The 13,529-nt window shown below is 36.5% G+C and overlaps 1 protein-coding gene across 1 annotated transcript; it reads right to left on the reverse strand.

Annotated features, from left to right (window-relative positions):
• Positions 1 to 271: 271 nt before the first annotated feature.
• On the reverse strand, positions 272 to 5,546 carry LOC121741845 (MLO-like protein 6). Its single transcript, XM_042134777.1, has 15 exons — positions 5,248 to 5,546; positions 5,119 to 5,176; positions 4,819 to 5,045; positions 4,624 to 4,740; positions 4,475 to 4,535; positions 4,297 to 4,385; positions 3,020 to 3,094; positions 2,767 to 2,861; positions 1,932 to 1,981; positions 1,632 to 1,672; positions 1,360 to 1,533; positions 1,230 to 1,265; positions 1,086 to 1,153; positions 941 to 1,001; positions 272 to 860 (listed from the first exon to the last, which is right to left on the reverse strand). Exons 1-15 carry the CDS (start codon positions 5,365 to 5,367, stop codon positions 507 to 509), a joined length of 1,626 nt encoding a protein of 541 aa, XP_041990711.1. The 5' UTR covers positions 5,368 to 5,546; the 3' UTR covers positions 272 to 506.
• Positions 5,547 to 13,529: the final 7,983 nt, after the last annotated feature.

A 13,529-nucleotide genomic window follows, 5' to 3' on the forward strand; every position in this document is an offset into this window, starting at 1 on the left:
GTACTATATCATACTCCCTCCGTCCCCTAAATTTTATCATAGTTTGACCGGATACGGGTTTTAAGAAATGTAATTGAAAGTGAGTTGAAAAAGTTGGTAGGATGCGAGTCCTACTTTTAAAGTATTAGTTTTATAATAAAAGGTGAGTGACAATAAGTTAATGGAATGTTGGGTCTACTGCCAAAAATAGTAAAATGTGAAATGTGACAAATTTTATGAGACGGACGGAAATGGAAAAATGTGACAAAATTTCAGGGACGGAGGGAGTATATAAACATACAAGCTATATGGAGTTTATAAAAAAAGTATTTGTTGTTTTTACAACTAATTTTTGGTTTATTTACACTGATTTCCAATATATAATTGAGTTAAATCTACCGGGAGATAGGAAGGAGAAAAGAAATTCAATCTTATTTCCGGTGATGAACTCATCTCCCCCCTCCCCCAAAAGATTTTGGGGGGAAAAATGGAAAGAAAACAAATAATATAATAATGGGAATGTATGATCAATTATTTTGTGTGGGTCTCTTGTCAAAGGAGAATTCCTTAGACACATGAATGGTGATGTGATGATCCTGTGAGGAGCTGAGCTCCACCTCTGCCTCGATATGGGAGACAGGGCGCTGGAACCGGCTGGGAGACGGGGATTCGGTGTCGGAGTTGTCGACGGTGTCCATTTCGGAGCGGTAGTGACGGAGGAGGTGGATGGGCGACGTGTGGCGCGAGGGCGTCGCAGGCCGGCTCGACAACGGAGTCGTTTGCCGGCTTTCTTTTACGTGTTTCCTGGCCGTGTGGTGCCAGTTTCTTAGCGCCCTCGCTACTCTATCGTTGAATATCGTCGGTTTCATGTTTGATCCCATCTGTACATTATTTATTAAATAAATAAACACATAATTCTAATACGTAATTAATTTTTGTAGGATGCTTAATTTAATAATACCTGAGTGACGAGGGCATAAAGTGGGAGAGTCACATAGCTGCAAAGTATCTGTATGAGAATCCTGTTGATCAAAATTAGTACAAATCGTTACTCAACTGTATTAATTTCAAACAAGCGAGCATTATTATATGGAAGATTTAATTACCCCATTGAGATCCTGATTACGATATCCTCCACGTGCTCATGAAAGCACGATTTTAATCCGAATTCAAACTATTCAACAAAATAAAAGGTTAACATTTTATATGCCAGTATATTGATAATTTTGTATCTCATCTATGAAACTCACCCAACTCCATGCAAAGAAGGCGAGTTGAAACGCATTCTGCAACATTTCAAAAAAAAAGATTCATATTAATTTTAATTAATTAGATATTTAAAATTAACTTAGGATAATTAGTAATTAAAAAAGTAGGTACCTGAAAAAGTACAAAATTAATAAGGTAGAGTACAAGGCGTGGGCGATTAAACCAGAAAAGGTCATCTCCCGGTTGAACTACAAGAACGCCTTTAACGACTTCACCCTTTTCTTTAATTCTGAGAGCCATTTTGGAAATTATCACTTGTAGCTTCGTCCCTACCACTAATATCACCTGTCCATTTTCAACATTTTTATTTCAACCTAATTAATCGATTAAAGTCTTTAACTATGTCAACTTTCGAATGTGTATGCAGAAAATTCACAACTTACAATCAATGGGATGAATGGCAACCAAAGATAAGAATACCAGCCTGCCCACATACAAAATAGCAATTAATTAAATTATGGTCAATCATAATGAGCCAAGAATTCTAGAATCAATCATATATACCTTCTTGAAATAAGAAAGATATATTTTCGTTGGAATTTTCTCTTTACAAAATAGCACTACAATAAAATAAATTTGAAATGCCATTTTGTATCACTGAAGTCACGTTAGAAGACAATTGAGCATGCAGGATATATATAGGTTAATTAATTAATCGATATACATATGCGCGTGGAACTCACCGTGCTTACTGGCGAGCAAGAATAACACAGCAAGAAACCAAATTGGTGGACTGCAAACAAGATGATTAAAGCATATTAGAACTAAAGTAATGACGATGAGAAATTAATAAATACTACTTTAAAATATGTTGTTCAAACTAGAATATTAATCATAATGTGAATTCATCTTTTTTAACCAGGGGAAAGATGAACGCATGTATTAGGATTAAATCATTTGTCTTACCTATACGAATCATTCTTATACATATATTAAGGCTCAATGTACATTATTTTAGTTGACATAAATAGACTTTTCCAAGTATGATTAAATAATTTATAAGGGATTTGCACGCAAATATAATAATGTACACATATGCATAGGAGCAGGATCGTTCTGATTCTATTAACTGGATCAATTTAGTCGATAGATCTTAATGGTCAAAATTGATTTTTGACAAGATTATATGTTCTTACGCACAAATTAATGCTAGCTCTACGATATTAATTTTTTTTAACATAAATTAATGCTTCTGTTCCTTAATGTTAATGTATTAGAGATATATACTCCATATGGTTTATAGTTCACAGGTTACGTAATGAGTTGAGATATACGTGAGCATGCAAAAATAAGATACTCCTTCAGTTCCCTAAAAATGAAAATTCTTTTTTTTGGTCCGTCCAAATAGAAACTTTCTATATTAGGAAATTTATTTCTCTCTAATAAGATGAGACTCATTTTCCACTAACCATCTTTTCTTTTTAACCATCTCTTAATTTATCAATTTTGCATTAAAACCTGTGTCGTTTTGAAAGTTCATATTTTTAGGGGACGGAAGGAGTATTAAAATTTACGAACCTAATTCCGACAACCACTTTGAAGTCCTCTTCAAGCGATCTATTGATATATTTCTGAAAATCAAATTGCTCATGGCTTTGCGGTGCAAGGTGTGCCTGATCATTAATTTTACAAAACAATCCTTATATTAGTTTCTGTAATAAAACAATGCTTACAATTCAAAAAAAAGAACCATATTTTCACAATAATATCTTTGAAACCAAATTAGATTTTGTTAATCAATAAAGTTCAGATAAAACTGGGATTTACTTACCGTGATAAATCCATGCCGAAGAGTCAAGTAATCCACTTTTGGAACAGATCTTACAAATTGTCGGAAGAAACTAACCTGAAAATCAAATTAAAGTACATGATAGTAAAAATTAACGACACCAATAACGGATTTATTTGAGGTTAATTAATACTAACATTCAAAGCTAAACTAAAAGTGATTGAGACTTCAAGAATGATCTATTCATATATTAATTTGTGAAGGCATTAATTAATTAATTAACTAATAAACTTGAGTTGATTTATTACTGTGCGTGCAATGGTAAGAGCATCCACAATAGCGCCTAGCGCACCGCCTAGCCGAGCGCCAGCGCTAGGCGGTGCGCTAGGCGGTCTATTGCAGCCGCCCAGTGATTTTCGCGAACAAAAACCGCCTAGCGCTCGGCGGTTCCGTGGCGCTAGGCGATCCGCTAGGCGCTATTGCAGCGTCCGGATCACCTAGCGCACCGCCTAGCGCGAATTTTTAATTTTTTTTTGTTTCTGAAACACTATATATACGCGACTTGCCCGACATGCGCCAAACGGAGGCTCATATTCGACTCCAAAAGGATTTAATTGAAGAGTTATGGGCGCGGAGGACTGCACGGCAGTAGTTTTTTTATTAATTATGTAATTTTTTTTAATTAATGTACTTTTAAAATTTTAATAATATTATTGAATTTTCTCGTATATGTATCGTAAATTAAATTGCGTATTTTATGTGATTGTTAATTATTTGTTTTATATAGTTTTGAGTGATGTGGCTATTGATGTGCCTGTTCTATTTATGATGTGGCTAGGCTATGGCTGGGCTATTTATGATGTGGTATGAGGATTTTTAGTGTAGATGATGTAGCAAAAGGAGTTTATAGCTAGGCTATGGCTGGGCTATTCCTATTGTGGATGGCTTAAGTGAAAAAGGTAAACACTGAAGCGCTATAAAAGCTGAAAAGGTCAAGCCCCGTATACAGTACAATTATTGACCTTGAATCTGCAATTTGAACGCAATAAAAGATGAATAGAGTAGGTGTAGTTTTTATAATAATTTCCTGAAAAAGCAGTATGATTGCTTCAACTTTATGAAATGCAATGATATCCACATATATATGCGCACAGGTATTTATAACAAGATTCAGACGACAACATATTTGTTGACTTATAATGTCTCTACTATACAAGTTTTGAAATATATTTGCAATAATTAAAAAAATAAATATTGGCGATACAATTTGAGGAAATAATTAGAGAATGGCGGTGATTTATTTAGTTGGAAAAACTTACAATCCATAGTAGAATAGGAGTTTTGCTCCAGAAGCTCAAGTGTCTCCTTCCAAATGATGTTTGTGTTGCAAATCTGAATCTCTCTGGGTCTATAAATATATATAGTTAAGAAGAAACATAATCAATTTGTAGTAATTCGAAATTAATAGTAATACCTAAAACACAAAAATGGACGTACCGTGTGCAAATTGGTACTCAGCAGTCGTTGTTTCTTTCTCCCATGCTTTCCAACTTTTCATCTAATTAATTAAAGGTATAATTAAGTAGGTGGATTGGATGGTTTTAAACACGAGATGAAGATGAGGTGAAAATACATATGTACCATACCTTAGCTCTTCCCAAGGCCATGGTGATGATACAATAAAGGACATGAAAAACGGCCAAAACGAAGATGAAAATATGCAACTGATGTATTCCATCCGATGATACAAATGGTACTTTCCCCTGCAATCATGCACACATTATTTAGTTACGCTTAATTTTCTCTATAATTATCACGACATCAAAATCAAATACTAATACCTTTTCTGCGCATTTGTCGCTGCCGCCGCCGGCCAATATCCGCCTAGCGCCGCCTTCTATCCACAGAAGTCTTCTCCGGTGGCTCTCCTCGTCGTCCGCCTTCGACTCCTCCTCGCTTTTGCTGCACGGATGCCACGACGCACCAGCCGACTTCGATATACATATATTAGATATCGGAGTCTGCCCAACTGTTAGCAGCAACGATATAAACCCCAGCAGCATCAACTCTTCAAATTAAAAGATAAAAGATAAATCAGAATTTGAAGAATTATGATCATGAGTATGAAATCAAAATCTTACCAGACTTTATCTTTTCAAGCGCTTCAAACAGAGCTCTTTTGTTCTTCGACTTCAACCACTGGTGATCATCAGATCATATTATGAAAAAGAAATGTCAAATTTTGTAGTAAGACTTTTGCAATTTGTTACCTTTCCTATTAAGTAGATGATGTGCTCGATCAGGATCGAAACCGCAACCAAGGCGAAGCACACGACGGCCACCGCCCACGTCGGAGTTTGCTCCAGCGACCTTCCGCTACCTCCGGCCATTTTCACCGCTCCCAATAAATTCCACTGCTTGATTATGACTCAATATCGATTCCAGTACAAAAAATATGATAAGTTAAATGATTTTTAAATGTAAAATTTGAAACTAAGATGAGATCTGATCATCAAGAAATGCATTAAATAAGTGTGAACTTTTTTATTTGAAAGGGAGAGATGTTTGGGGAAGATACGGAACTAAGGGTATAATGGTAAAACCTCTATTTGAAAAAATAGACTTGGACAATGGAGACGCGTTATAAAAGTGTTCGTGATCGAATTTTGTTGAATTTATCAGATATGTGAACATGTGACTATTTTCGTTAATCTGTAACGTCAACCCTATATATATATATATGTAAACTATTTTCCTGAATAATTACACGCAGTGTGATTTTCTAGTTGGGGTAGTAATTGTTAATAGAAGTAGTAGTTCATTTTATTTTGTTTTAATTAATTATATATATGGTCTAGCTAGTCTTGTTCGTTGAATTTTGGAGGTAGTAATATACTCCACATATTACGAATGCCAAAGTTATAAAAATTTAGGGATTTCTATTTTGAAATTGGAGTTCTTATTAATGATTTGTGGACTATCAAGAGTCGAGATAATGGCGAGAGGTGTAGTCGAGCGGGGATCCGGCAGATGCTGGATTTGAACCAGCTGCCCGGGTTGGGGGAGGGTTTTCAAAAAGAAAATGGAAAATGAAAAAAATCATTTTAATGGAATTGATTTTTCATTTTAGTATTATTGATTAGCATCGCAGTGGTTGAATTTCCAATAATACTGCACATGTCAAATCATATTACTTACTCCGTCTCACCAAAAGATGTCACATTTGTAGGACGACACGAGATTTTAGGAGGTTTTATTTTATGTATAAAGTGGAAAGAGAAAATATAGTATTTATCTTATTATAAAAGAAAACTTTTTTTCTAAACATGGAAATATAACATCTTTAGTGAGACAAATAAAAAATAAAAGTGAACCATCTTGGGACGGGGAATACTAATTACGTATAGGAGTAGCATGAGCTGCTCGATACCAAATAAGTGGTGAGTAGAGGTTTAGTAGTGTATTATGTTGATGTATATAAAGGGGGAACACATGTAGCGTGATTGTACAATTAATTGATCATCTTAGGCCGTAAATATGGCTCATAACTCTATAATACAAACAAATAAAATTATAAAAACAAGAATTCTTAACGCGGCAAAACAATATTGTTTTAAATAATTGTAAAATTATCTTAATATATAAGCTACTTTAATAGTAGTAGTAAATTTTTTAAATACAAAAAAAGAACACTTTAATCGGGATGTACCTAAAAACTGAAACTACATCATAAATTATTAAAGGTAATAATGTATTAATATAGTACTCAATCATGTACGAGTTGAGTTGGGGTCGTTTACTTTTTAAGCAAAAACTTAATTCTAACTCCTACTACTTTATTTCTATTTCTTTCTCTTACTTTATTCTTTTAATTTATTTATTTTTATTTATTATTGAAATATCAATTTCTTAAATTTCATGCTCAAAAGAAATGTATCAACTTTATTTTTTGTTTTTCTCTTTTACTTTATATTTTTTCATTTAACCTTGAAACATCAATTTTTCAAATCTCATATTTAGAAAGAAGAGTGAACTACATCAAAAGTCCATAACGTTTCCATTTGTGTCACTGCAGGCCCCTAACAAAAAAAAATATCGTTAGACAACTCTAACCTTAAACATAATCACATATCATATATTTGTAGTCATTTTTCGGACCAAAATGCCTAATTGTCTTCAGGGGCATTTTAGTCAACTTACCAAAAACCTGTACACCTACACTGCAGACCTCTACTGCCTTGCAGACCTACCCTCGGTAATGTCATGTCATATTTGAAATTTCCCACGATATATACATATTGTAAGGGGTTTAGGGGTATGCTTCATTTTCATTTCTCACACTTCAAATCATTTATCTCACTTGGGGGGTTTTGTGTCTGCACCTACCATCGTTTACTCACTCATTCATCCCTATCGCTGAGTTTGACATCGCAATTTAGGTAAGTTCCACTGTGACCGGTAAAATGTAGGATGCTTTTTGTGTGTTCCTGCAGCTGATTTTGGTTGTGTTCAATTTAGGGTTTATGTGTGTTAGGTTGTGTCGTTCCAATTTTTGGGTTGTGTCATTCCAATTAAAACATTTTTTGTTTTAATTTTCAATTCAGGTCATTGTTGCAATGTCTTCTTCTAGTTCTCAATCTTACGGGTCAAGTTTTAATTGGAATTGGCCTCGTCCAGAGATTGTGAACTGTAATCATGATCTTGAGGCTGAGCTAGTGATATCTAGGACGGCGGCTAATCCTGGTCGACGTTACTATCGTTGTCCAATATGGAAGGAAGATGATTGCAGATTCTTTCGTTGGTTTAATGCGGGTCTATCGCCAAGCCAAGACACTTACTTTCAAAGAATCAAGCTCGAACGAGACAAGTTTGAAAAACAACTCCGATGCAAGAATATTGTGGAAGGTGTTCTTGAAGATAAATTGCGCATGAAAAGTGACGAATGTGAAGAGCTGAAGTTAAAATTGAGCATGAAGACTGAGGAGTGTGTACGTCTTAATTTAGAAATTGTTAAAACCACCAAAATGTCCCGAAATATGAAGATTGTAATATTGGTGTTATGCGTTGTAATTATTTTCCTAATGTAATGGTAACACTTTTCTTCTTCAATCAATAAGAGGAGATTTTTTAGTACTAAACCTTTGAAGTTCCATTGTAAGTATAAGGGGTAAATAAGTGACACTTTAATTATTGTACACGAATGAAGTTCCCGAATGAAGTTTTACAATCACGAATGAAGTTCCCGAATGAAGTTTTATAATCACGAATGAAGTACCTTAAATACAATAGGTACATTAAACTAACACTCTGAAGTTTTATAATCACGAATAAAGTACCCAGCTTTTGGTGAAATACCGCCCTACGTACAAAACTTTTTGTTGAATAACACCCAACGTACAAAACTTTTTGTGAAATAACACCCTACGTACAAAGTTAAAATAGGCAATACTTAATTAATAACACCCGACGTACAAGACTTTTTGTGAAATAACATCATGCGTACAAAGTTAAAATATGCAGTACTCAATTAATAACATACGTATAAGTAGTTATCAACAAACAAGAAAGGCCTTCCCATAAAGGATACACAAAAGTATAGTCATAAAATACAGACAATAAATGCAGTTAACTATAACTACATACAAGAGCCTTCCCATAAAGCATAGACAAAAACATAGTCATAATGTTTGACAAAAAAGACAGTTAACTACATACAAGGGCCTTCCCATGATGATCCCTAACAAGAATAGTCATAATATAATATCAGCATAATGTTTGACAAAAAAAAGGCTTCAATACACTAACAAAAACCAACATCATTGTTTAGACTTTCAGGTTCCCAAACTTAATCACTGCGATTATTCAATCCTGATCCCCGCGACGGCCACAGCGTTGCGGCTGAGTCCTGGTCCGACGTGTGCTAGCCCTTGGACCAATGGGATTGGTCTACAACAAACAACAAACCGGTCAAATTGACTGCCAATGGTTAGGAAATGAAAAGTGAAAAATTGATACCGAATACTACATCTTGGTTTGGCCGCGTAGACCGACGTGTGCTAGGTCGTCCCCGATGAGGTAGATTGGTCTGTAACAAACAAACCATTAAAATACAGGCCAACGGGTAGGGAATTCATATAATCGTACTGAATAGTACCTCTTGATTTTGAAACACGTTAGACGACTCAGCCCTGTCACCGCCATCCGTCGTGGGTGGCTCACTGGGCTATGAACTCTGTCCAACTTCGGTTCGAACATCTACACGGGGATCATTGGTGCATGTTCTCCTGTTATGACCATCTTGTCCGCACCGACGACATCTGAGTACAAAGGTTCGCCGTAGTGACTCAGATCCATTCTCATGATGACGAACCTGGGGCTCTTCACGCCTCAGTTTCTTTGGCGGTCCACGCTGTCGCTTTGTCGTCGGGGGTGCCTGTTCAAATCCAACGTCAGAAGTCTTGGGCCAATTATCCATCCCATTGATTGTGTACATGACATTCTCATACAGAATCGACATTATGGACCGTAAATAATAGCGGGAGACATAGTCTGATACATCCTTCTCATTCTTATTGATTGTAGCGATGGCATGAGTGCACGGGGATCCTAGTCAGCTGCAATGATCTGCACGAGCAAGTAAATTCACGCATGTTCACTACATACTGGGCTGACGGTCCCGATACTTGGTACGAATCCTTTCCGTTCCATGTTGATCTCCAGGAAGAAGCTCTCACGTACAACTTATCCACAATCTCTTTGATAACGGGCGGCAGTGCGTGACCGTATGTCTTGATCCACTGGCCTTTAATCTGAATCATCTCCATTTGACTCGTCCGGATCTCTTCCAACATGGTGATAATGGCCAACTCTCGAGCAATTGCTATCTTCGAATTAAAGGTCTCGCAGATATTGTTGAGGATAACATCACAACAAACATGTGAAGAGAAATATACCTTCACCCATTTTTCTTTTGGAACAACACCAAGTAGGTATTGATGTGCTTGGGGATATATAATCTGCAACGCATCCATCCGCTCCATATACTATTCGTGGGTTGTACTCGACGCAAGCTCCCACAATATTTCCTTAAAATTCTCCCCGATGAATTTCTTCTTGAAGTTGTTGTATATGTGCTGAACACAGAAGCGATGCTCGCCCTGTGAGAATTCCTCAAGGATGGCTTTTGCAAGACCCTACAAAATTTATGTAACACAACACCCATTAGCACATGTATAAGCCACAATACAAAATCTATAATCAAAATCGAACTATTAATCTATAGGTCAAATCATAACTAAAGTATTATTATTTAAAAAATCACAATTACAGTATACACTTTTTACTGAAATCACATTACTCGTACCTTTTGCTGATCAGACATGAAGACGTATCTTGGGGCATTCTCATGTATGTGAAGGTCCTCTGATAGGTAGGCAAGAAACCATTTCCACCGATCATAGCTCTCTGCCTCAGTCACCATGTAACACCCCTTACTCGATTAGACTTAACCAAATAAGTGGTGTCACATTTCTGGTCAGCTCGATTAACAACTATACAAATACTACTTATATATTTTTTTTAAAAATAAACAGAAACTATTCTACACACATACTATATTATAAACACTAAACCTGGTATGATACAACAACTCTTCATTGCTATACATAACAAAACAACTTCACGTGTTTCGATAGATATTTACAACCCCACTATCAAAAGAGAGTTATAACCTTACAACTTCATAACCAATATTTACAACCCAAAAATCCACCTAAGCATACCACGTATACTTCAACATTACCACCAAAAAGGGGTGGTGACTTGACACGCTCAACTGCCAACTAGCGATAACACTCGCTTCTATACTCTGCAAGAGGGGGGGAAGGGGGTATGAGCTTCGACAAGCTCGTAGTGCAAACGCATTCCAGAATAGAGTATCTAAAACTTCAATCTATATTACTATCACAAACTACACTTTATTACCTGGAATGTATCAACCATATCTATTCACAATATATATGTTATCAATATACAAATTCATATAACATCCCCAAATAATTCAATCACTTCACACGACCAACATAACCACATAAATCAAATACCAACTATCAACCAAAGTCGTATGCATAGTCGTATAACACTCTATAACATATAATCATGTCAACTTATCACTTTCTTTCATATAAACAATAGTCATCTATAGCAATTTGAATTATTTCAAGTACATATAACGATCACTCACAAACAACACTTTTAGCCCCAAATATTGCTTAGTGAAAGACACGGTACACGGGCACTATAGCCCGATAAGGGCTTCTGTAACACATATATCCGCCTGGCACTCTATTTCTCTTCTATAGCCTATTACAAGGCATCACAACATAATCACCAATCAAACTATTTTCACACTTCAATTATGTTAGAAAACTCTAATACATGTCTATTCCATCACAACATTCAATCAAAAAATCCAAACTTTAAAGATTGAACAACAAGGCAAAATTGGTTATTTTCTTCCTATTCAACTTAGGCATGAATTCATTCAATTTAACATCAAAACTCTTCTTAGAAACAAGATTGAAGAACTTAGGGAAAAATCTAACCTTTGATTCCAACTATTTTTTAGACTGTAAGAGTGGCAGTGAAGGTTTTCAATAGAGATAAGAATACGTGGGAGAGGGAAGGAGAAGGAAAGAGGAAGTCTTTTTCTTTATTCTAATTTCCAACTCTTTTATCATTAATAATTATAATTACTATAATTCTCTCCTAAAAGTCCTCATCAATACACGTTTCTTTCTACCCATCCATCTCTTAATCAATTTTCTTATTTTCTAATATTAATCATATATATACCCATATATATATAATCCTTAAAGTTAAGGATATTACACACCGCCCACGCAATAGGCCACCAACCGTTGTTTGGATCAATTTTCATGGTCATCATAAGTTGGTCTCTGTACATACCTCTCAAGAAACAGGCATCCAAGAAGATAATTGGACGGCAAAAACGCATCCAACCATTTTTCAAAGGCCCGAGGCAACAATAAAACCTCATGAATATCAGGCCTACAGCTTCAGGATCCCTGAAGTTCTCGTAGTATATATGCACACTCGAATCAAGGTGTGTCTGTTCCAATTCAGATTTGTAGTAGAACAGTCTCCGGTATTGGAGTTCCGCCTTGCCAAAGATACCTTCTAATGCACTGTCTGCTTGTGGTATAGCTTCAACAACTTCTGGCACTTCTTCAACAACATCTGGCACTGCTTCTCCAAATTCCGGCACTTCTTCTCCAACGTCTGGCACTGCTTCTCCAACTTGTGGCATAACTTCGACCTCAGACATTGCTGGTATAGCGTCTGCAACTTTTTTCATAGCTTCAACCTCAGAGACTGGGCTTCGAATGGTACTGCTTCGGATGATACCTCTTCAAAGGCTTTCTCCAAATTTTGACGTGCTACCTCGTCGTCCCTTTTTCACTTAGCACGAACATCTTCTAGACTTTGTATAAGAAATTCATCGAACTCAACATCCTTATCATACCACCCAATCATCAAAGGCTGATTCCCTTGCACCACCTCCTGCTCCTGCATCCTCTTCCTTCTCGGTGGACGCTTTGGGACAATTGGTTGAGCTTCTTCAATCTCTTCAATAATCACTCCTGCGGATTTCGGCGGCCAGAATTTGAGAACCTCTTGCGTTTCATCTTTCACTTTTTTAGTATAGCGGCCGCCCGGGTTATCTCCAAAACGTATATGTGAACTAGCTTTGTGCTAGTAGCAACAACCTTGAGGAATTTGATTAGGTGTGCATCCTCAACAATGGACATCAAAGGGCCTCCTATTACTTTGTCCTCACAGCCAGGACTATGCTTTGGATGAAAGTAATAAAACTCGCATATTGTCTTCCTGTCATACCTCAACTTAAGTACCATACTAGACAAGTCTATCAGCTCGAACTGGTTAATGTCGCAGTCGTCGAAGAAAGTCAAATAACCACCAACATACTTCTTCTTTTCTTAGGTTTCGAAGAACGAACCACCATGATGAAAAGCAACGGAAAACTTCCCAAGAGCGTCCTCTGTTAAGATTATTCCAAATCAGACAAAATTAAATAACCTAACTTGTGACAAACTGAGAAATGGAAATAAATCAAACCAAGACATGAATCTAAATTACCAAAATTTAGAAATTTCGGAGCCCTAAATCACAAACTGAGACTATCTATTAGTGAAATTGTAAATTGCGATTTTAAAGCCTAACTTACTGTATTCTTCTTCGGGATAGAAAAAATCCAGTTCAGGATCTCGGACATCCCAGGTTTCTTTATTCACATCGATGACCTCCGATACATGTCTAGGTTGTCGCGGTGGCGATGGCGGTGGTGCGGGATGTTTTTTACGCTGAGACCCATTTCGCGAGGAGGAAGCACCAGAGGACCCAGCTCGCTTCCGTTTTGGCGCCATTCATGCAAGAGACTTCAATGACGAAGGGAGGGTTTACAACAGATACTGAGTAGGGGTGTGGGAGTGAAGTGGTGTGGAGGGAAATA

Source organism: Salvia splendens, chromosome 1, assembly GCF_004379255.2.
Source record: "Salvia splendens isolate huo1 chromosome 1, SspV2, whole genome shotgun sequence".
In the NCBI taxonomy this organism is placed as follows: domain Eukaryota; kingdom Viridiplantae; phylum Streptophyta; class Magnoliopsida; order Lamiales; family Lamiaceae; genus Salvia; species Salvia splendens.